Here is a 24,613-nt window from a genome sequence, read left to right as displayed (position 1 = left end):
AATACTGAAGTGCATTTCCATGAGAGTACATGAGGAAGGCGTAGAAAACCTCCCTATGTCACGGTGGTGCAAACTTGTTGAACCTAGTGCAAACCTAGTATTCAAAAATTGGCGATGAATAAATTAGTAGCTAGCTGAAGGTGATCTAGGACCATCATGAACATTGTGGAGGTTCCCCCGTGTCCCACAGGTTTGTAGGTGAAATGGTTCATTTTGTGTATACCCGTGCCCTCACCTACATTCTATGAACACTCACACAATACATATAGCAAGACAGTTCTCTATTAAGAACAAACTCTACCTGGCAGCTAGATACACACATGGTGTTACCGCAAACCAAACATATTCACACAATACCTGTTTATAGAAATTAGACAATCGCATTGTACTAGTTGTCAACATCTCCCATGACGTCACAGAAGATGTTGAATAAACCTAACCCAAGGCTCCCTGATCAAACAATGACGACCCTGAGAAGTCATAAACTCAGCACAAGTATCCAAAAAGTCTATTTGCAGTTCTCATAAAACTGCACTCGTCAAAGTTTGTTGTCCCGAGCTGCGGAAACACTGTTCCGATATTTTTTTACACTGTAAATAACACATCACCTTATAAATAAAGGTGTACCGAGCATTAACAAGAATTCAACTGTAGAGAGAGGGTGTTTCTTTGGGCTTTCGAAGGCGCTACTTCGATAATTGCAGTTGTATTTAAACTGGTTTAAATCGCAATATTGTGGTCATCTGTAGACAATGGCGGGGTTAGGAGTGATAATAATGATGGTGTGTCTTGTCGGCCTGGTGAATTCTCAAGATGATGCTCAGATGGGGGGTGAGTAGACTCACGAGAACATTAATTCGAAATGATTTTTGGGGTTGAACAAAGAATTGACTAGAGTGGGATTGCGAACCAAAAGAAAATTAGCAGATGGAACGATCGAGAAGCTTCAAATCACAAAATTGCACTTTGGTCCTGCTGGGTATGACAATGATTTATTCATCTTTTAATAAATTCAAACAGAGTTAACATCGTTATGTATTTTCCGAATTCACATGGACACCTGCCGAATGGCAAAACAAACAGAGTGTGACCAAATTCAATACTTTATGTATATTCATGAGCTGAAGTCTATTTGTTAATTTGTTTCCAATAAGTTTTTTTTTGCCTACACACTATGGCTATCCATTTTTGATTTGTATTTTATGGCTTTCCATAGTTTTCCAGAGGGGAGGCCTCGGTTGGCAAAAACTCGGTCTGTGTGTTAAATAACTGGCTCTTTTCGAACAATGGTGGCGCTGTTCAAGGAACAACTCAGTCAAGGGTCAAGTGTCATCTGTGTTATATAGTTTTGTACACATGCCAAACACCAACCAACAATCAACATGCTTTGGCACTGCTCGGATCTTGTTTTATATTACGGGGGAAGTTAGACCCTTAATAAGTGGAGTAGAACCACCGGTTGTCATTTCGCCAACAAAGTATAACCCAACAAAGTGCCATGCTGCGGAACTGAGTGACACACGTGACACTCTTCACTAGCGTAGTCAGTGTTTTTGCATGGAGAGTGGAGGTAGGGTTTTTGTTAGTCGTGTATAAAATTGTAAGTCACTGCACTGTGGTGGTAGAGATTTTATGGAGCATTTATATGTGTGGACTCATCCTACCGCAACGAACCCATCCGGGAGTCATACTAGTAGGACTTTATAGTTCTATGTATTAGGAGTAGTGTGGAGGTAGGTAGTCTACTCATTACTAATATGTAGTCATGCTACAAAATGTACTCTACTTAAAAAGAAAACTATGTTGCTTGTGTATGATATTGATAACCTCTCTAGAGCTAGACTCTAGCCCTACTCCTCCTTCCTTGATTGATCTTGGTCATGTTGGTTATATAATAATAATTAATATGGGGCAGAAGGGTTGATTTATTATTCATGTTATTAGACACGTTGATTTATCAGTAGGATAACTTTCCGTATGGTGCCACTACTTTTTCACTAATGTTTCCCAAAAATATATCTCATTTTTATTGAGGTAAATTAGATTATTTCATATCGAATTAAAAAGGGGTGGCACCATACAGAAACTTTTCCTATCAGAAATAATATTACCTACATGTAGATGACATTCAAAGTGTTTGTTTGCTTTATATTATTTCTGTGCAGACATTTTCCTCATCGCTTGTTCCCATGGCATGGGTCCAGACCATACTCATTATTCATACGCCTAACTAAGATGATTCTGGGTTTTTAAGCGCAATGCCATGAAATAATGTTGCTGCAAAGCAATGCAAAAGCTTGTTCGGAATGTTTTAACATCTCACTTGCAGCATGTTGATTATTTATTCTAACCTGTTTGTAACCATTTTGTTACTCCTAGGGCAAGAACAAGTAGTTAGTGACTGCCCAGCGATAGAGGGTAACAATGAAGTATTGGGTCGATGTATTGATGAATGCCAGACTGACACCAACTGTACGTTATCTTCTCATAAATGCTGTTTCAATGGATGTGGATATTTCTGCACAGAGGTTCTTATTCCCACATCATCAGGTAATGTGGAAATACCCACAGAGTGTAAAATGCTCAATACTGTACCCCATCACTTAGAGTCTAACATCATTGGCTACCGATTAGAGAGCGAATCCATTTTAATTCAATAATCGCATAAGAAAGAGTTCTCATCGTAAGGGTACTGAAATTTGGCCAAGGAACTTTGACTGTTACATTGTTTGTGGAGAAGACTGCAAGAAGCTTTAGTTCTGATGAAGAGCGAAACAAACACATACTCTTGGACTACTTTATTTCATTTTTACCAAAGGAATTTGCCCAAACTTCAACATTTCCTTCAGGCAATTGTTAACAAGCAAATATAATTAATAGTTTTACAGATCTCTCGATTTCTAAAGTCTTGAAAATGAGATTTTTTTCTTTTCTTTTGCAGCTGCTCCCTGCCCAGAGGTTCTTTGTAGAATTGGTTGTCCATTTGGCTATCAGCAAGATGTAAATGGTTGTAGTGTCTGTGCATGCAACGAACAAACAGGTTAGAAGTTATGTCTGGCAAACTCACTTGATCTTTGCGTAGTCTTGGTGCAATACCTTCTTGTTGAGTTGGTCAACCTCTAGTATACCATAGGACCTATAGGTGTCATGGCCGAGCGGATAAGAGCACCATACTCAAGCTTTGGTGCGTCTGTTCAGCAGAGTGTGGGTTCGAATCCCGGTCGTGACACTTGTGTCCCTGAGCAAGACACTTGACCATTAAGCTTCTCTCCACCCAATGGTAAATGAGTACCTGCAAGGGCAGAGATGTTTCTTGTGATTGATCTAGCAGAATAGCGCATATTTGTTGCACAAGGCTGTATACTCCCCAGGGAGCTGAGATGGTTTAAGGAATGAATTAAGGCCCAGTGACCAGGGGTAATAATGTTGTTAGCACGTTGAGACGCCCCTCAGGTGTGAAAAGCTCGATATAAAAACCGACTATTATTTAATTGTTATTATTATATTAGATCTGCACTCGATCCTAATCTGCCTATTTGTTTGTATATTGACAGTGATCCATGATGGATTGTGCCCATCGGTCGATGAGGATACAGTTGGTATTTGCATTGAGAGTTGTCAACATGATGGTAACTGCACAGAGACTCAGAAATGCTGCACTAATGGCTGTGGACATCAGTGTGTACAAGCTGTGTTGCCAGAACAAGGTACGCAAATAAATAAAAATAAATAAAAAAGAAAAACAAATTGTAAAGTTGTTATCTGAAAGTAAACAGCTTATAAACTTCACTAATCTAGAGAAATATTTATGAGACTTAGACTCAACAAAGAGAAAAAGATTATGAATTGACAAAATAAAACAAGACCACCAGACTTGTCCTGTCTTGAGTTTCAAGTGGCCCGGAAAAATTCAAGCCCAGAGAAGTGTAATATACTAGGCACAATAATTCTTATCGATGGAAATTATTACAATATTTTAAAATGGTTTTATTGATTGAATGAATTGTTTTTAAGATGAAGGTACTAAGATGGGTGATTGTCCCATCCCTGATCGTGATGTGATTGGACTTTGCTTAGAGGAATGCTCTGTCGACAGGGACTGCAGTGGTGATCTTAAATGCTGCTCTAATGGTTGTGGACATCAATGCATTGAAGCAGTCCAAGAAAGACCAGGTATGTGCCCACTCAGTCCCCTGCCCCTGCCAATAAAGACCAGGTATGTGCCCACTCAGTCCCCTGTCCCTGCCATGAAAGACCAGGTATGTGCCCACTCAGTCCCCTGCCCCTGCCAAGAAAGACCAGGTATGTGCTCACTCAGTCCCCTGCCCCTGCCAAGAAAGACCAGGTATGTGCCCACTCAGTCCCCTGCCCCTGCCAAGAAAGACCAGGTATGTGCCCACTCAGTCCCCTGCCCCTGCCAAGAAAGACCAGGTATGTGCCCACTCAGTCCCCTGCCCCTGCCAAGAAAGACCAGGTATGTGCCCACTCAGTCCCCTGCCCCTGCCAAGGAAGACCAGGTATGTGCCCACTCAGTCCCCTGCCCCTGCCAAGAAAGACCAGGTATGTGCCCCCTCAGTCCCCTGTCCCTGCCATGAAAGACCAGGTATGTGCCCCCTCAGTCCCCTGCCTGGAGGCTCCCTAGGGATTTGTCTTGAGCGAATAGGGTAAGCGCCCCCCTCAGTCCCCTGCCTGGAGGCTCCCTAGGGATTTGTCTTGAGCGAATAGGGTAAGCGCCCCCCTCAGTCCCCTGCCTGGAGGCTCCCTAGGGATTTGTCTTGAGCTAATAGGGTAAGCACCCCCTCAGTCCCCTGCCTGGAGGCTCCCTAGGGATTTGTCTTGAGCGAATAGGGTAAGCGCCCCCCTCAGTCCCCTGCCTGGAGGCTCCCTAGGGATTTGTCTTGAGCTAATAGGGTAAGCACCCCCCTCAGTCCCCTGCCTGGAGGCTCCCTAGGGATTTGTCTTGAGCTAATAGGGTAAGCGCCCCCCTCAGTCCCCTGCCTGGAGGCTCCCTAGGGATTTGTCTTGAGCTAATAGGGTAAGCACCCCCTCAGTCCCCTGCCTGGAGGCTTCCTAGGGATTTGTCTTGAGCTAATAGGGTAAGCGCCCCCCTCAGTCCCCTGCCTGGAGGCTCCCTAGGGATTTGTCTTGAGCTAATAGGGTAAGCGCCCCCCTCAGTCCCCTGCCTGGAGGCTTCCTAGGGATTTGTCTTGAGCTAATAGGGTAAGCACCCCCTCAGTCCCCTGCCTGGAGGCTTCCTAGGGATTTGTCTTGAGCTAATAGGGTAAGCGCCTCCCTCAGTCCCCTGCCTGGAGGCTTCCTAGGGATTTGTCTTGAGCTAATAGGGTAAGCACCCCCTCAGTCCCCTGCCTGGAGGCTTCCTAGGGATTTGTCTTGAGCTAGTAGGGTAAGCACCCCCTCAGTCCCCTGCCTGGAGGCTCCCTAGGGATTTGTCTTGAGCTAATAGGGTAAGCGCCCCCCTCAGTCCCCTGCCTGGAGGCTTCCTAGGGATTTGTCTTGAGCTAGTAGGGTAAGCACCCCCTCAGTCCCCTGCCTGGAGGTGATAAAGGGATTAGTCTTGAGCAGTAGAAGAAGTCCCTCTCCTTCCAATTCCTACCACCAATCTTACCCCATGTTCTCTAGACTGGGGTTCTAGGTTTAAATCCCACTGTAAGAATAAGTGGGGAATTGTTTTCCACAAGACTCTGGAAAGTACTGAGTGCTTATCACAAATCGTTGTAGGGTAACTTAACAGCACACTTTTTAGCAATGAATCTCTTGAAGCTGAAGTTAACATCTCCTTCAACAGTAGGAGCCTTTTAAAAAGTAAATTTCACTATTCTTAAAGAATATGAAGTCTGGGTCCCAAGATGAATCAAGACGGTTGAGTCGGAGTCTGATATATGGACTGAAGTGACTGACGTTCAGATTATGTTTCACAGGGCTTGAATTTCGAGAGAAACTATTTTATGGGAACAAGTATTTTCTAACCATTCTATACAGGATGAGTTTTATAAATGGTTTGTATTTTGTCTTTGCTTGCAGTAATCCATGCTGGTGATTGCCCATTGATTGACGATGGTGTCTTTGGTGTTTGTAGTGAGAGTTGTCACCATGATGGTAACTGCACAGAGACTCAGAAATGCTGTTCCAATGGATGTGGACACTCCTGCATGGAAGTGGTGCAACCAGGTATTCATTATGTGCTGTTCACGTCTTATCAATTTCAGTAAAGTCTGATACTTCATGGAGGCATTTAAGGCGGTTGCATTGATGCCCCCTGGCCATTGCCTTGGTGCCCTTGAAATGCCAAAGTAGAAAATTACAATTACTTTATAGGGTGCACTTTACCATGGGGAAAATACCCAGACATAATTGGAATAAATTGTATTTATTGATATTTCTTTGCAGTCGTATGTGCAGAAATAATGTGTGCTATTTACTGTGAGTTTGGATACCAGCAAACCCAAGATGGATGTGACACGTGTAGTTGTCTAGAAGACACAGGTAAGTTATTTATTCTATTTCAATTGCCGCATCACTGTATTAAAGACAGTGGACACTATTGGTAATTGTCAAATACCAGTCTTCTCACGTGGTGTATCTCAATATATGCATAAAATAACAAACCTGTGAAAATTTGAGCTCAAACGGTCGTCGAAGTTGTGTGGTAATAATGAAATAAAAAACACCCTTGTCACAGGAAGTTGTGCGCTTTCAGATGCTTGATTTCAAGACCTCAAATTCTAAATCTTGGGTCTCGAAATAAAATTTGTGGAAAATTACTTCTTTCTCGAAAACTACATTACTTCAGAAGGAGCGTTTTCTCACAATGTTTTAAACTATCAACCTCTCCCACTTACTCCTTATCGAGTAAGGTTATATGATAATAATTATTTTGAGTAATTACCAATAGTGTCCAATGCCTTTAAAACAAAAAAAATATCCAAAAATGTTCAGCAATGTTCATGTTAATTGAATTAAACCTTTTTTTCAAAAAATTGAACTGATGTTTTTTCTTGTTGTATTTGTCAGACCCTGATCTAAGCGGGTGTCCGATAGTCAATGCTGATGTATTTGGTCTCTGTGTGGAGGATTGTAGAATCCATTCGGACTGTAATGAGTTTCACATTTGTTGTCCTAATGGATGTGGTCATCAGTGCATGGTACCAAGTAATGGTAAGTCTTTAGTATGGAAATTCCACCTGCTGTATTATGTCAAGTTATTGGTTTAACAGAAGTGCCCACAGGAAACTTCAGACTTCTAAATTTTGATTCAGAATTTGGTTTAATATACGGTTGTGCCTGGTAAAAAACAGTTTGGGTTTTTTTTACGAAAAGAAAACATTCTCTTTGATCTCCCTCTGTAGTCGCAAGAATACGTCACAATAGATCTTAGAACTCTAGTAATCCGGGGAATATGAAAGCGCTAGAAATGCCATCATTTTAATCTACTTTAGTCCTTTTTCCATCAGCACTCACCTCTGTGTGATCACAGCATAAATTACAGATTTATTGGCAAAATAAAGTTAGTTTCATAGCTTGTCCGTTTTTCTTATAGCGATAAAGGAAGGAAGTTGTCCAATAATTGAAGATGGTATGATGGGACTATGTGTTGAAAGCTGTTCATCTGATGGTGAATGTAACAATGATATGAAATGCTGCTCCAATGGGTGTGGTCATACCTGCGTCAAAGGTAGAACAAAACAAACTTAAGGGGTGAAGTTTATTTGTTTCCTGTTTAAATTTGTTGGTTCTTGAATAAAATAAATATGGAAGTTTTTGCACCAGGAGTTATTCATAGAAGAAAACTCTTGGTAATTATTATTTTTATCAATTGATGTACGCCTTTCCAAGTGTAACACTGCAGAAAGCAGATGGACAGCAATTTCATTAATACAAAAGACAATTGTCTGGATTATTTTTAAACATTTTTTTAAGTAAGTGAACAATAATTGGGATAAATTGTATTGATTGATGTTTGCTTGCAGTCGTATGTGCAGAGATAATGTGTGCTATTTACTGTGAGTTTGGATACCAGCAAACCCAAGATGGATGTGACACGTGTAGTTGTGTAGAAGACAGAAGTAAGTTTATTTATTCTATTTCAATTACCTCATTACTCTGTTCAAACTGCTACAATCATAAACAACATTGCATATTAAATGTTCGGAACACCTCTGGCTATCGTCAAAGACCAGTATATTCTCACTTGGTGTATCCCAACATATGCATACAAAAGGATCTGTGAAAATTTGAACTCAATTGGTCATTGAAGTTGCAAGAAGCGTGTAATAATGTGTGATTTCAGGGGCCTAAGAAAGGCTTCAGGCCTGAAGTATTTTATTATTGGAGTGAGATGTTTTATACAACAGTTCTTCATTGCTAGTTACCGCATAGGTTTTTATGCCAACAATTATTTCAAGTAGTTTTTTACAAACTTTGCCTTTCCGTCTTGTTTTGTTTTTTAGTGGTGAAGGAAGGCAGTTGTCCAGTACTTGAAGATGGTATGATTGGACTATGTGTTGAAAGCTGTTCATCTGATGGTGAATGTAACAATGATATGAAATGCTGCTCCAATGGGTGTGGTCATACCTGCGTTCAACCAGTCAAAGGTAGTACAAACAGTTGTTTTTGTTTAGATTTATTGGTCGTGTTGGTTCTAGAATAAAATAAATCTGGAGGTTTTTGCACCACCCTTTGCTTTTCAACAAGCGTTACAACAGACTTTTTCATAGAAGAAAACTCTTGGTGATCATTATTTTATCCATTGATGTTGGCATTTCCAAGTGTAACACTGCATAACGCAGATGAAGTACAAAAAACCACTGTCTGGAACATTTTTAAAGAGTTTTGTCAAATAAGTGAACAATAATTGTAATAAATTATATTTATTGATGTTTCTTTGCAGTCGTATGTGCAGAGATAATGTGTGCTATTTACTGTGAGTTTGGATACCAGCAAAACCAAGATGGATGTGACACATGTAGTTGTCTAGAAGACACAAGTAAGTTTATTTATTATACTTCAATTGCCACGTCTGTTCAAACTGCTACATTCATGCACAACATTTCACATTCAATGTTCTGAAAAATTTTGTAAAACATTGTCAATGACCACTACATTCTCACTTGGTGTATTAATGGAGTCCCAGCAGATAAAGATAAGTTAAAAACAAAGGTCAACGTCTGTCCGTAGACCCTCTCAATGTCTAAACAAGTTGTTGCGTCTTTTATAAAGTACAAGGTTTATTTTTACACTTTGCCTTTCTTGGTTTTCTTTTAGCGGTAAAGGAAGGCAGTTGTCCAGTACTTGAAGATGGTATGATGGGACTATGTGTTGAAAGCTGTTCATCTGATGGTGAATGTAACAATGATATGAAATGCTGCTCCAATGGGTGTGGTCATACCTGCGTTCAACCAGTCAAAGGTATTGTTTCCTTCCTAGCTATGTGTCTCAACTCTTTTGGAACATGACAGGAATTTCCCTAAACTTTATTTTTCACTCGAGCATCAGACTCGAGTTCTGGTCGTTCATAGGGATGTGGGTTCGAATCACCGTCATGACCCTTTTGTCCCTGAGCAAGACACTTAACCATCACTTCTCTCTACCCCGGACCAGCTGTAAACTCCCCGGACCAGCTGTAAACTCCCCGGACCAGCTGTAAACTCCCCGGACCAGCTGTAAACTCCCCGGACCAGCTGTAAACTCCCCGGACCAGCTGTAAACTCCCCGGACCAGCTGTAAACTCCCCGGACCAGCTGTAAACTCCCCGGACCAGCTGTAAACTCCCCGGACCAGCTGTAAACTCCCCGGACCAGCTGTAAACTCCCCGGACCAGCTGTAAACTCCCCGGACCAGCTGTAAACTTCCCGGACCAGCTGTAAACTCCCCGGACCAGCTGTAAACTCCCCGGACCAGCTGTAAACTCCCCGGACCAGCTGTAAACTCCCCGGACCAGCTGTAAACTCCCCGGACCAGCTGTAAACTCCCCGGACCAGCTGTAAACTCCCCAGGGGGTAGTGATGGTTTAAGGAATGACTTAAGGCCCAGTGACCAGGGGTAATAATGTCGGAAGGGCTTTGAAACGCCCTTCGGGCTGTGATAAAGATTGATTATTATTATTTACCATCTGAAAGTGATATAAGTACAGCCTGTCTTTAACTATTTTGATGTAATGTCTCTTATTCACACAGTGCTTAAACCAGGTCGTTGCCCTGCAGTGATCACCAACTACCTTGGGTTTTGTGTTGAAGAATGCTTTAATGATAATAGTTGCACTGACTCCATGAAATGCTGCTCTAATGGGTGTGGTCATAGCTGTCAACAGCCAGTCAAAGGTAGGCATAGAGGCTTATACACTAGTCCTTAATGGGTGTGGTCATAGCTGTCAACAGCCAGTCAAAGGTAGGCATAGAGGCTTATACACTAGTAATGGGTGTGGTCATAGCTGTCAACAGCCAGTCAAAGGTAGGCATAGAGGCTTATACACTAGTCATTAATGGGTGTGGTCATAGCTGTCAACAGCTAGTCAAATTTGAGTTCAAACGCTGTTTTGATTTTGTGATTTCCTTGTCGCTAAACTTAATTGAAACTGGTTTGACAATCAACAATAATTTTGTTTTCAGCGATCTTGGTTACTCATTCTGAATCTCCCTGAATGTGTTTATAATTCCATATCTTACCAGGCACATTGGTCGATGGCAGTTCAATTAATACCTTCCACCCAGGTAGTAGTTAAAAAGCAATACAGTTCTTTTCAGAACTGAGAAGTCTCCCGAACATCCGATAAATCTACACCGCGGTAGTAGAATATAAAGAATGACAGGTCTCTGAGAACAAACTCTACCTAGCTTGCAAGTAGATACACACATGGTGTTACCGCAAACCAAATAATTGATGCCTAACCATACAATGCCTCAAATCCTATAGATATCTTGTTGATTGTATTGCAGTCATAAAGCCTGGTACGTGCCCTGTATTTCCCCAGAGTGACATCCCACCTTGTAAGGATGAATGCTATGATGATGGAGACTGTGCCGACAGCTGGAAATGCTGCCAGCTGGGATGTGGACATACATGTGCCAAGCCTTTAGTGCAAGGTAAGCCACAAATCTCTGAAAATATCTCCACTAGACAGGTATCATGTTGCCACTGTCTTGGTTATGTTCCCTTTATCCAGTTGATTTGAAATTGCAAACAGAAAACGGTAGCCTATACTGAATGCTGTTTAGAAGCTAATTCTTTGCTTGTTTAAATGGAACCATTCCCACCTGACAGTCTTCCAACCAATACGTAAACTCTCAAAGATATTTATTCAAATCTTTACCGGTCTTGCTTACAATTTTTATCTAGACTTGAAACAGCAGCAGTCTGTTCAAGAGTTGAATGGGGCCCCCTACTTGATGATGTCATCACTTCTGATCCTCGCTACTGCAATTACAACGACTATGTTGCTGATGTAGACCTCAGTGAAGGAGAGAACAGACTCTTGTTTCAATCATAATATAACAGGGCCCAACTTCCTAGCGCTGCTTAACGGTAAGCAAATTTCCGTGCTTACTGTAGTGGACAAATTTGCTGAGGTGCAATCGTATGTCGCAGGTTAGCAGAAAAAGTAGCGGCCATATTGTGCGTTGACAATGGATTTGCATTGTGACATCATTTGTTTTCATACAGTAAGCACCAGAAGGTTAGCATCACTTTTCGTGTGCTTATGGTTAGCAGCGCTAACAAATGGAAATTGCAAAGTAAGCACAAAATCAGCCGCTAAGCAGCTCTATGAAATTGGGCCTTGATATAGCATGATGTTTGAAACACCAACTTTTGTCGTTTATTGAGATCGTGTGGTTTCATTATGAAAAGCTAAAACAACAGTATTTTATTTTGCATGAATTTATCATTTGTTATTCTTTCCCATAGTTTTTAGGTATTTGAAAAAAAGTTCCTGAAATTTGGTATTTAACGCTGTCATTTTGGGTACCATAAATAGCTTTGTGCAGAACAAAGAATACTCACTGAATTGTTGGAGCACAGGCAGTCACTAGGATTCAAAACAAATAGTAAGTGGACGTCAAACTCCCAATATGATTGGTGACTTGAAACAGACATTATGATCATAGTCAAAACCTACATAGGGATAACTCTCAAATTCTCATCTCAAAACATCTGTATCCAGTTTAAATTCATAGATTTTTAAATGCATTTTGATTTATACAATTAGCTGTTGTTTTTTAATTTAGTTCCTCTAAGACACTGGACACTATTGGTACATTAATTGTCAAAGACCAGTCTTCTCACTTGGTGTATCTCAACATATGCATTTAAACTAACAAACCTGTGAAAATTTGAGCTCAATCGGTTGTCGAAGCTGCGAGATCATAGTGAGAAGAAAAAAAACGCCCTGTCACACGAAGTTGTGTGCTTTCAGATGCTTGATTTCGAGACCTCAAAATCTAATTCTGAGGTCTAAAAATCTAATTCGTGGAAAATTACATCAGAGGGAGCCGTTTCTCACAATGTTTTATACTATCAACCTCTCCCCATTACTCGTTACCAAGTATTGGTTTTATGCTAATAATTATGTTGAGTACTTACCTATAGTGTCCACTGCCTTTAAGTATATATTTTGTAGCACAAAACCATTTAGAGTTTTATATGAAACATAATGTATCCATAGGATTTTTTCATGGTTATAGATTTTATTTTTGTCTAATTGTAAAAAATATTGACACATTTGTAATTCACATTTTAATTAAACAAATTGTTTGATTGTCTTTTGCAGAAAAATAAAGCAAATAAAAAAGTTAACAAAATGTGTTGATTGCAATCGTTTAAAATAAAGTGATGAAAGAACACCACCCTTTTTTAAATTAAGCATTTATTTATTTTTATATAAAGATTTGTTCATCAACAGCCTTTCAATAACACTTTAACAGTAACATTTAAAACTCATAAGACCAAGTAAAAAAAGAAACATGTTTAGTGTCCCCGCCCGCTTCCTTTTTAGAGACTGCCTACTTTTTCTTTTTTTATTATAGTTTTTAATTTGTATGTTTTTATGATTTCTTTGTATAAAACTTTCTCTATAATAGCGCCTTGAGCACTTTTGTGGATTTGTGCGCTCTATAAGACCTCATTATTATTATTACTATTATTATTATTATTAAAGGCCTTCTTCCTTCTTTTTTTTTTTTTTTTTTTTTTTTTTTTCAATGTCTTGTCCAACATGGTTCATTTATGTATTGTGTGTTTAAATAGTATAGAAAAAAACATTGAAAAGTTGAAATTTAATAAATATGGCAGCCATCTTGAAAATAAAAAACCCCTCCTCCTTTCCTTTTTTAAGAAACCTAGACAATAAACTTGTTTCTTTTTTTACTCGGCTTCATTTACATTGATCAATGGTATGACCACAAAAGAGAGTCGTTATTTTTCCTGAAAGCTGTTTTATAAAATTGGTTCCAGATCCAAATAATTTCCATTTTTTTAATGACGGGTTGACAACATTCACCTGACTTCATCACGCTATAAAACTTTGTGATTTAGGTTTCATGGCTTCAGATAATCAATGCATAATTAACAGTACTGATAATTAATGTGCAACAGATAGAGGTCGTTTACTACAACACTTCATTGGTTTGACGCTCATTCTGTTTGAAATACACCTTTGAATAATTTACTTTTCCCATGTTTCTTTTCTTCCTTTCGACTTGTCATATCATGTTTAATTTTCATAAAAGCATTGACCGCATTGGTCTGTGCTCTCAGTGTACCAACACGCATAGCTGCAGTTCGCTTGAATCGCTCCGAAAGAGGCTTTCCCTTATTGGACAAAAGTTGCTCTGTAGTCAGTTTTGGATCAATCATAGTCTCGCTTTCATATTTTGCTTTTTCCAGGAGCTTGTTGCGCTTGCGTAGTTTTCTCTGTTCGATTTGCTGCTCCTCTTTCTGCATGGCCTTCCCCATTAATGAATAATAACTGCCATGGTATCGTCCAAAAGGCTTCATATCTGCAGTCGCTGGGACTAGTCGATTACCGGGAAGGGATGAACCATTTCTCATTAAGGCTCTTTTGTACAAATCGTTATCTTTAAGAGTGCCTTTAAGTCTTTGGTTAACAGTTTCGTAGTGATTTTCACTCAGTTGTATTTTGAAGTCAATTTGTCGTGTCGCTCTTTCAAGACGTATTTTCTCCATAGCATTAAGTATAGTCGCTCTCCTAATGATCTTGTCGCTGACATTTTGTAATGCTAACCAGCGATCAAATCCACTGGGAAAGTCACTGGTTGATCCCTTCTTTGGTTTGTCTGATATCGCCATTGCCAAAAGGGTGTCAGTCCTTCAGCATCTGCAGAATCAAACAAAAATATTATGTGAATTATGACGCATGGTTTGTCTTAGTGGCCCACATAGGGGAGGGGTGTACAAATGCTTTAAAGGCACTGGACACATTTTTGTTAATGTCAAAGATCAGTCTGTATCTCAACATATTCAGTAATTTGTAGTAATTTCCAATAGTGTCCAGTTCCTTTAAGATTGATCTTGTTTGTCAATATCAATTGCTGAGCAAAGTGTGATGCCACAATACTGACAACTAAGATGATGATCTGTGCGTTGTGAAACCCAAACCACGGTTTGTTAAAAATTACAAAGGGCCTAGCTTAAGAAAAAAACAAAAACAATATTGTTTACAATTTGAAAAAAAAGTTCTCAATAATACAAGGAAAGCTTACAGAAAACCGATCTTCATCTGTTTTGTGCAATTTGCTCTTTGTTTAATCTCTCGATTTTGACATGATGCTTGTCAAGCAGAAAGGAAAAAACGTTGCGGTTACAATTCTTGAGCACATTCAGGTTTTTTGCTTATAAGTTTACAGAGATAAGGTTTTCACGAAATCCCGCACTTTTCCTGGAAACATTTGTATCTACATTTCTAAGGAAGGGTCATCCTTTGAAAATCATTTTGTATTCAAAGTCCAAAAGCCTATTAATTATGCTCTTGTGACAGTGCACCCGGAGATGCGACGGAGATACCCTTCACCCCTATCACCTACATTTAACAGTTCTTGACGAAAACAGGTAATAATTTTGCAGTTTTCTCATCAAGAGACATTTAGTTTAAACTTTTACTTGTGGCTTTTATTGGGTGTATTGATAAGTTGAATTATGATAAAAAAAAACGACAACCCTGGATTGTTGTGGCCGTAATCCTTCTCGGTGACACTAAATATTTAATCTTCAAGATAATCCACGGCTTGTCCAACAAGATGTTGGGGTAACTGATTAAAGTCCTGGACACTATTGGTAATTACTCAAAATAATTGTTAGCATAAAAACCTAATCGGGTAACGAGATAGTATAAAACTTCGTGAGATCCCTTTGAAATAACGTTAGTTTTCAAGAAAGAAGTTATATCCACTCAAACATTATTTGAGACCTCAGCTGAGGTTTCGAATTGAAGACGTCGGAAAGCACACTTGTTAAAAAAAGGGTGTTTTTTTCCCCATTATTCTCTCGCAACTTCGACGACCAATAGAGTTCAAACAATGTGTTGGTGTTTTCTCACCCCTAAACTTGATTGAAACTGGTTCGACAATCGGTTATAATTTTGTTTAAATAAGTTTGTATAATTATTTTTCAGATAGATTACTTATTCTGAAGTGTTCATAACACCATAATAATAAGATATTATTATCTTACCAGTCACAACAGTTGGTGGAAGCTCAATTAAATAGGCAGTCTCGAAGACATCCCCTTCTCTCACGATGGGTCACTTCATTTAGAAGATAGCCGCAAACGATGACCCAAAAAAATGAGAGTTTGTGGCTAGTAGTAGTAGGACACAGTTTGTTACTGTGATCATGGAGGAAGAACTTTGATGCGATAAAACAACCTGTAACGAAGCCACCCAAGGTAAATCCCTTTACTGCGTGGGTTGTTCCTCCTCGCAATGAGCACCACCCTTAGTTGCTATGGGGGTAAGTTAATCGAAGTTACGCTGTTGTAGAACATTGTTCTCGTTTGGCTGGGTGTATCGATCGACGCCTTGTGTTATTGTTGGTGAGTGTATGGTATAATAAAGACAAGATGGTCACTCATCACCGTCTTTAAGCAAATAAATTGTTCAACTGAAGTCCCATGCCGATAATAAAAAAACACGACTTTGTATGTTATTTGTTTTAATACAACCATGGAGGAAGGAATACAATTTGCTAATGTGTCGCATGGCCAGCTTCTGCTCCGAATGATAAAGTAAAAATAGAATGTTATTATGAATTGTAAAGAAACACAAAGTGATATAAATGGTGTAATTTTTGTCTGACTTTCAAAGCGAAACAGGAAGGTCGTTGTGGGGGCGCATAATAGATGAACAGTAAATTTTCGTACATACGTAGACCTACACAACTTATTCAACCAGTTAAGCTAGTATTGTACAAAACACAATAAAATATTATCTACGAACTGTAACTTTGTAAATTTGAGTGAAATGTGTGTCAACTTGAGTTTCTCCAATAATTGGAGAAACTCAAGTGGGGAGGGGTCACAAAGTTCTCTGTGAAGGGCGACACAACTTTAAGAAACTTTTCAAATGTTTTTGCTAATTATTAGCAAAAACATTTGAAAAGTTTCTTAAAGTTGTGTCGCCCTTCACAGAGAACTTTGTGACCCCTCCCCTTTTTTGTTGGGGGGGGGGGGTGGGTTAAATTCGTACAGACAGTTGTTATTGATGCTTAAGTCGTTTGGCAAGACAACTTGTTTCCTAATTGGAGGACAACATGGATCATCTTTAAAGAAAATACTTATTAGGCCTATTGGAAAGAAATGTTCCAGTTACCGTTGAAAAATAAATAACTTTTTGATTTCGTTTTTTGGAGTGCGCCCTCTATAGTTCAATTGTAGGTAACTATGACATAATGCATCGTGCTGTGGAGGGAATGTTTACGTTCGACGAGCGATGACAGCTGAGTAGTTCAACAATTAATGTCTGGTTTGAACATGATCCACAACGACTCTTCTTATAAAATGTGGCTGTTCATAAGTCTTGAAGATTACTCCAAAGCTAATAATCATGCATACACTCCTTGGTGACTGGTAGGGAGTGAAAACTGATCGTAGATGTGTTTATGTTTTCCTTCGTCGTGTGCGCACAGTCACAGTGTGCTGCCAGCAGTGCCAGCGAGTGTGGACGACTGACACATTATGACATACAGGCAGGACGACGATGTTTTGGTGGCATTGGCAACTTCATCATGTCCTCACATAATGACAGACTTTGACAAGTAGCTGGATAGATGTAGATGTCTATGGAGGATCCTCTTCCGAGAAAGGTTAGGTAATCAATTCATCCGTTAACTTTAAAGTCTGCATCACTTTGTAAAAAAAATCAGCTTTTTAAAAATATTATTATTTATTGCAAGATGGAACAACAGCTGATTTATAACATTAGCAAAATGGAGACCTACTGAAAAGTACTGTATAAACCTATAGTCTAACATCCCCATGATTATTTGTTGCTAGATTTGTATACCCATACTCCAGACCACTAGTCAGGCCCTGCAAAACCAGTCCAAGGCTCACGGTCATGATGTCATGATGAGTAGTAATGGTTTGACCTCCGTAGAGGAAGCTCTACTCCAATGGCGTGAACAGACCCCTTGCCGCCCTCTTATACCAATCAATGAATGGCAACATGTACGCGATGCGCATGACTCTCACTCAGTCAATGGTAGCATTCGTTTATACATAGTCGTTCAATTATGTATAGAACTCTTTTTCTTGAGGCCCTTTTCATTAGCCTTTAGGCACTGTATTTCTACTGCTTGTGAGCACATATCAACCACCCTTTAAGCTTAACGTCAAAACTTATGGATCCTGCTACGCCAACCAACGTAACGTAGCTCTTGATTGATCTCAGCAGTAAGGGGAATGTTATGGGCTTTTGACTTTCAATGGGCGGGGCATGTAAGGAGTTCTATTATTGATCTAAGATCCAATTCAATAAGAAATTTTTAATTGAATTTTACATTAGGTTGTAAAGGTTAACTCTGATTAACTTTTCCACATACATTCAGCACCACCAGTGTTGTTCTAAAAATAGCACTCTGCACTAATGCTAAAAATAGACTCTCAGTACTTGGATCTTGGTCGAGTCAAAATTCACCAACTACACAAATGGTACATCTCCAAGCTTTGTTTATAGTGTTGTGGCAGATGGACTCAGATGGGGTCTGGCAAGCTTTGTTTATAGTGTTGTGGCAGATGGACTCAGATGGGGTCTGGCAAGCTTTGTTTATAGTGTTGTGGCAGATGGACTCAGATGGGATCTGGCAAGCTTTGTTTATAGTGTTGTGGCAGATGGACTCAGATGGGATCTGGCAAGCTTTGTTTATAGTGTTGTTGCAGATGGACTCAGATGGGGTCTGGCAAGCTTTGTTTATAGTGTTGTGGCAGATGGACTCAGATGGGGTCTGGCAAGCTTTGTTTATAGTGTTGTGGCAGATGGACTCAGATGGGGTCTGGCAAGCTTTGTTTATAGTGTTGTGGCAGATGGACTCAGATGGGGTCTGGCAAGCTTTGTTTATAGTGTTGTGGCAGATGGACTCAGATGGGGTCTGGCAAGCTTTGTTTATAGTGTTGTGGCAGATGGACTCAGATGGGGTCTGGCAAGCTTTGTTTATAGTGTTGTGGCAGATGGACTCAGATGGGGTCTGGCAAGCTTTGTTTATAGTGTTGTGGCAGATGGACTCAGATGGGGTCTGGCAAGCTTTGTTTATAGTGTTGTGGCAGATGGACTCAGATGGGGTCTGGCAAGCTTTGTTTATAGTGTTGTGGCAGATGGACTCAGATGGGGTCTGGCAAGCTTTGTTTATAGTGTTGTGGCAGATGGACTCAGATGGGGTCTGGCAAGCTTTGTTTATAGTGTTGTGGCAGATGGACTCAGATGGGGTCTGGCAAGCTTTGTTTATAGTGTTGTGGCAGATGGACTCAGATGGGGTCTGGCAAGCTTTGTTTATAGTGTTGTGGCAGATGGACTCAGATGGGGTCTGGCAAGCTTTGTTTATAGTGTTGTGGCAGATGGACTCAGATGGGGTCTGGCAAGCTTTGTTTATAGTGTTGTGGCAGATGGACTCAGATGGGGTCTGGCAAGCTTTGTTTATAGTGTTGTGGTAGATGGACTCAGATGGGGTCTGGCAAGCTTTGTTTATAGTGTTGTGGCAGATGGACTCAGATGGGGTCTGGCAAGCTGATGACATAAATGATGAGCACTTTAAGCTGAACTCTTTATTGACTATTTGTTTTTACTGTATAATTTACTTTATTCACTGTCTTATTTATTACCTCTGTTGCAGATCAAATTATCCCCAGGTTACCTCAAGGAGTGGACCTGCGAGCTTATTTTTGTATGCTGGTCAACTCTGTGTGCTGACTGCTGAGTGCATCATCTAAGATGGAAAATGACACTAGGAAAATTGCCTACCAGTCAACCAGCATTTCTCCAACATGGATGCTTAGTTTCATCTCTGAGTTGTGACATGGAGGCTGGGAGAACTGCCTACCAGTCAACCAGCACCTCTTCACCATGGATGCTTAGTTTCATCTCTGAGTTGTGACATTGAGGATGGGAGAACTGCCTAACAGTCAACCAGCATCTCTTCACCATGGATTCTCATTTGCTGAGTTTCATTTCTGAGTTGAGAATTTTAAAGGTATTTTCAGAAGCTTAATAATTTATTAAAGTGTATTTTTATGGTCTTTTGAGAATATTTATTTTAGGCATTTTGAGAAACATAAACAAACTTTTAAAAGTATTTGAGAAACATAATTTTTCTTCCAGGGAAATCACAAGATTTTTTAAAACCAAAAATTTCTTATCAAACCAAGACAATCTTTACTATCAAACTTGTTTTTTTTTCCTCTGTTGATTTCTCATTCGAGATTTGTATTTTACTTTACTAGTGTGCTGTTGTTCCTGGTCAAGGTCAATCAAGCGTCGTGCTACTTACTGTGCGAACATCTTCATTACATCTTAAACATGGTGAGTAAACATGATATGCCAGTGCACTTGGGTTCTAGAATGAAATGGGTGGGATCTAATTTAATATGCACACAGTCATGCCCAGTAGGCACTTTAAAAGACACTTAAATGTGTGTGCAACCAAATGACACATTATGTTTTCAAACCATGTGTGGAAGTACTACCGAAAAATGTGTAACTCGATTAAATTTCAAATGATCTTTAAATGCTCTTTGATCTCCTTCTCAAGAAGTGATATCTAAGGCAAAGTTATAACTATGATATCAAATATCATGATATTCTTGGACACACATTGTGTATTAAAAAAGCAATTTTGCCCAGGCGTAATCCTGTCCATTATGCTTGGCTGTGGGTCCAATCCTCACCCCCTACCTGTTCTGTGACAGCTGTATCTTTTACTTGAGGCAGACATCTTTCATCTTTCTTGGCAATTGTTACTAATGTTGAAACATATCACCTAAGTTCTGTGACTTTTATCAGGGGGTCATGTAACATTATAGGAACTTGTGCCTTGGATTGGGCGAGTTGGTCTTTGAATAGCATTTGAAACTGTTTGTTATGAGTTGGTTAGAAAGATGTTTTAAAAGTAGAATAATGATCCACACAAGTATCACTCGAATTTGCATGGTTTTCCTTTTACGTCGCGAACTAATACGGTCGGCCATTTTATGAAGTCGAAATTTTGACTCCACAAAATTGCTTACCATGTTTGTGTGGATCGTTCTATTCTCCTTTTAAATTATCTAACCATTTGCATTTAACATTTTCGTCAAATTTTGTCAGTCATGGGTCAAGTTTGACCTTAGTAACCCACCAAATAAATTGTTTCCCCCGATAAAAATGTTTTGTAGTGATATTTTCAAAATTCCAATTTCTAACCCAAACCCGATTTCCAAATCTAATCGAAACCCCATTTTCAAACCCAACCCAAAATTTTTAAGAGATTAATATGAAGTTTTAAAACAAAGTTCTTTGCATAATTCTTTTGTACAGTGATTGCATCTGAGAAACACAAATTTCTTCTTAATAATTGTTTCCCTGTTTTGTTCAAATTGAACAATTTATTCTTTAAAAAGCGTATATGTTTTTCTCTTGATTTTGTACAATGGACATTTTAGCAGTTATGAGTATGTCAAAAAGTTTTTTTTCAAATACTACTAAAAATATTGATTTAAGAAATAAATATTTTCTCTTTATTTTGTACAATGGACATGTTAGCAGTTTATGAGTATGACAAACAGTTTTTTTTTTCAAGCACTACTAAAAATACTGATAGGAAATAAATATTTAAAAACAAATGTCAAATTCGTTTGCCTAAGTTTAAACTGTAAAGCTTTATTTATGGAGAAATTAAATGTTTCTTGTGATGTATCATTTATTGAACAGTTTTTAACTTTGACATTCTTGCTTATGAGAAACTTGTCATAGATCTTGAAGAACACTTTTTTTTCTTCTCCTGTTGGAACCCTAGTTAAGTAGTTATTGATGGCGAATATAGTTGAAAAAAGGGCCCAATTTCATGGCTCTGTTTACTGTAAGCAAAGATTGGCGGTTAGGGAAGCAATATTTCACTAGTAAGTTGGGAATTTTGACTTGTGCCGTTGTATATTTTGGGAAAAATATTTTTAAGCTGTTTTGAGAAACTACTTTTTAAAGGTGTTTTTAAAACGTATTATCTTTTAAAAGTTTTTTGAGAAACACATTTTTTTTTCTTGTGTTTACCACTTTTTTTTCTTCTTTTTTTCCCTTTCAAGCCTACGTGTATATGGATGTAAAGTTGAGTGGGTTTTTTTCAAAACAATCTTCAACATCAAACTTTATACAAATCCAATAAAAATATTTGCTGGTTTCCACTTGGTTCCTGTTTTCCTCTATTGATTTCTGCTATCATAATTTGACTTCATTAATTTTGAGTTCACTATTTTTATTTTACTAGTGTGCTGTTGTTCCTGGTCAAGGTCAATCAAGCGTCATGCTACTTACTGTGTGAACATCTTCATTACATCTTAAACATGGTGAGTAAACATGATATGCCAGTACATAAATCCTGATCATCAATGCTTGGCTGGAGTTTGTGGAAGACAATCTTCCTTTGGTCATTTGACCTTTTATTATGGCAGCTGTATCTTCACTTGAGACAGACATCTTTCTCATCCAATTGTTACCTTTTAAATGCTGAAACCAATCACCACAAAATCTTCTGACTTTTCACAATATTTATCCAGGGTCATTGAACAATAATTTTATCAAACAGGGGTCAACTTTTTCCCAGTCACCCATCAAATACATTATTTCCCTAAAAAAAAATGTTTTGTAGTGATAGTTTCAAAATTCCAATTTCTTACCTAAACCAGATTTCCAAATCTATTTAATCGAAACCTCGCCTGTGATACAAAAATTTCGTCTCAATAATTTTGTTTCCCTGTTTTTTTTTCAATTTGAACAATTAACTCTTGGAGAAACGTAATTTGTTTCTTTCGATTTTGTACACATTTGAGCATTTTAGCAGTTTCTGAGTATGACAAACATAATTTTATTCTTCAAACACAACTCAATATTTATTGGAATTAAATATTTTGGTCAAAATGTCAATTTTGTCTGCCTGTAAAAGGTTTATAATTGAGAAATGTAATGTTTCTTGTGTCGTATCATTTATTGAACAGTTTGATTAACTTTTGTATTCTTGCTTAATGAGAAACTTATCATAACGTTTGTTGGAACACTTGTTTAGTGCATTTATGGTGAATATAGTTGAACAAATGGTTTCACTCAAAACAGGGCCCAATTTCATGGCTCTGCTTACCGTAAGCGAAAAATTGGCGATTACAAAAGCGGGAAAGAAGGGACTCTTGCCTTGTGTGATTGTGTACTCCACATTACTATACATTCTTTGCTTACACAGCAAGCACTGGAAATTCGGGGCTTGTCCTGCAAGCAAAGAATGGTGAAGCACAGAATTTGCAGTAAGCAGTCATTTAAAGCCCTTTTGAGGTATAGCGGATGTGATAGGAGTGTACTGGGCCCACTTTCATAGAGCAAGCACAAACAAATTGCTTCAAGCATAAAATTTCTTCCTCTGTAAAAACAAGATTACCAACCAACTTCCACATGATTTTCCGGATAAGCAAACAACAGCTGAATACCAGTAACAAGCAATATTCAACAAATTAAAATGTGGTTGGTAATCCTGTTTTTATTAAGGAAGAAATTTCATGCTAAGCAAGTTTTTGTGCTTACAGGCTCTATGAAATTGAGCCCTGTTTGGTTCTAAAGGGTGTTTCGCTGACAAATTTACCCAACTTTTTATAGTGATGTAGTATTGTGTCCATATCTCAAAACTAGCTTTAGGAAATTTCGCCCAGGAAAGTTTACTGAGGATAACGTTCATGACATTTTTTACATTATTTTTGTGGTTTTCATTTTTTTCTTGCAGGTCAGCTCCAATTCTTAGATGGGCTGTGATGATTGATTCCATTGGTTGACATCTGCTTGTGATTCCTTTGTGGGGCAACAACATCTGTTTCCTACATGGACAGCAATGGCTGATTCCTACATGGACAGCAATGGCTGATTCCTACATGGACAGCAATGGCTGATTCCTACATGGATAGTGGACAGTAACATTTGGACTCCTACATTGGCAGCAACTTCTGATTCCTACATGGACAGCAACATCTGATTCCTACATTGGCAGCAACTTCTGATTCCTACATGGACAGACATCTGATTCCTACATGGACAGCAACATCTGATTCCTACATTGACAGCAATGTCGAATTCATGCATGGACAGTAATGTTTTGATTCCAGGCTACGTGGACAGAAACATTCTGATTCCTACATGGACAGCAAAGTTAGTAACGCCTGATTCCTACGTGGACAGTAACTTCTGACTCCTACATGGACAATGTTTGTGCACATCTGATTTGTGCAAATTTTGTAGGAAAGAGAATCTTAGTCAAGAAAAAGAACAATTTGAGATTAAAGGCTGTGTCACACGGGGGAATTTACAGGCAACTAGTTCCAGGCAATCTTTAAAAAGAAAATTCATTCGCATTTCAGTTCCTACTATTTCCTAGGGGGATTGTGATTTACATGAAAAATGTATATTTATACTGCCAAAGTGTTCCTTGTGCATGGTTGCCTCCAAGTTGCCTGTAAAATGTTCCCAGTGTGACAACCTTAATTGTTGTTACTTAAAGGCACTGGACACATTTGGTCATTGTCAAAGACCAGTATTCTCAAATATATGCATCAAATAACAAACCTGTACAAATTTTGACTCAATTGGTCATCAAAGTTGCCAGAAAATAATAAAAGAAAAACGCCCTTCTTGCATGCACCAAGTTTATGTGCTTAGTTGGTAAAAGGCTTCAGTCCTAAAGTCTTTATTATTTGAGTGGGAAATTACCTTTTTTCTCAAAAACTACATCAATTTTCTCTTTCAAAAAACCTAGTAAGTTTTTATGCCAACAATTGTTTTGAGTCATTTTCAATAATGTCCAGTGCCTTTAAAGGCAGTGGACACTATTGGTAATTACTCAAAATAATTATCAGCATAAATCCTCAATTGGTAACG

The 24,613-nt window shown here is 38.9% G+C and overlaps 2 protein-coding genes and 1 long non-coding RNA gene across 5 annotated transcripts; 2 read left to right on the top strand and 1 right to left on the bottom strand.

Moving 5' to 3' along the window:
* The first annotated feature begins 638 nt into the window (after positions 1–638).
* On the top strand, positions 639–11,717 carry LOC117302074 (prestalk protein-like). Of its 3 annotated transcripts, XM_033785869.1 has the most exons (16): positions 639–831; positions 2,380–2,550; positions 2,942–3,040; positions 3,555–3,707; positions 4,015–4,173; positions 6,043–6,189; positions 6,409–6,504; positions 7,033–7,176; positions 7,559–7,693; positions 7,989–8,084; positions 8,469–8,612; positions 8,909–9,004; positions 9,283–9,426; positions 10,194–10,337; positions 10,953–11,099; positions 11,353–11,717. In XM_033785869.1, exons 1-16 carry the CDS (start codon positions 753–755, stop codon positions 11,460–11,462), a joined length of 2,064 nt encoding a protein of 687 aa, XP_033641760.1. In that variant the 5' UTR covers positions 639–752; the 3' UTR covers positions 11,463–11,717. The 3 variants fall into 3 exon arrangements, with proteins under 3 accessions (XP_033641760.1, XP_033641761.1, XP_033641762.1); XM_033785870.1 differs by lacking the exon at positions 7,559–7,693; XM_033785871.1 differs by lacking the exons at positions 6,409–6,504; positions 7,033–7,176; positions 7,559–7,693.
* Positions 11,718–13,644: 1,927 nt separating this feature from the next.
* LOC117302169 lies at positions 13,645–15,763 on the bottom strand. The gene is made up of 2 exons (XM_033785980.1): positions 15,700–15,763; positions 13,645–14,347 (listed from the first exon to the last, which is right to left on the bottom strand). Exon 2 carries the CDS (start codon positions 14,317–14,319, stop codon positions 13,645–13,647), a length of 675 nt encoding a protein of 224 aa, XP_033641871.1. The 5' UTR covers positions 14,320–14,347; positions 15,700–15,763.
* Positions 15,764–16,937: 1,174 nt separating this feature from the next.
* Positions 16,938–24,471, top strand: LOC117302466. Its single transcript, XR_004520432.1, has 5 exons — positions 16,938–17,327; positions 19,350–19,706; positions 19,957–20,035; positions 21,972–22,050; positions 23,469–24,471. It is a non-coding gene; the product is annotated as an uncharacterized LOC117302466 (long non-coding RNA).
* The last annotated feature ends 142 nt before the right edge of the window (positions 24,472–24,613 follow it).

Source organism: Asterias rubens, chromosome 18 (genome assembly GCF_902459465.1).
Source record: "Asterias rubens chromosome 18, eAstRub1.3, whole genome shotgun sequence".
Lineage (NCBI taxonomy): Eukaryota > Metazoa > Echinodermata > Asteroidea > Forcipulatida > Asteriidae > Asterias > Asterias rubens.
Note: the sequence above shows the minus strand (reverse complement) of the source record. Positions and strands in the feature narration are given on the sequence as shown.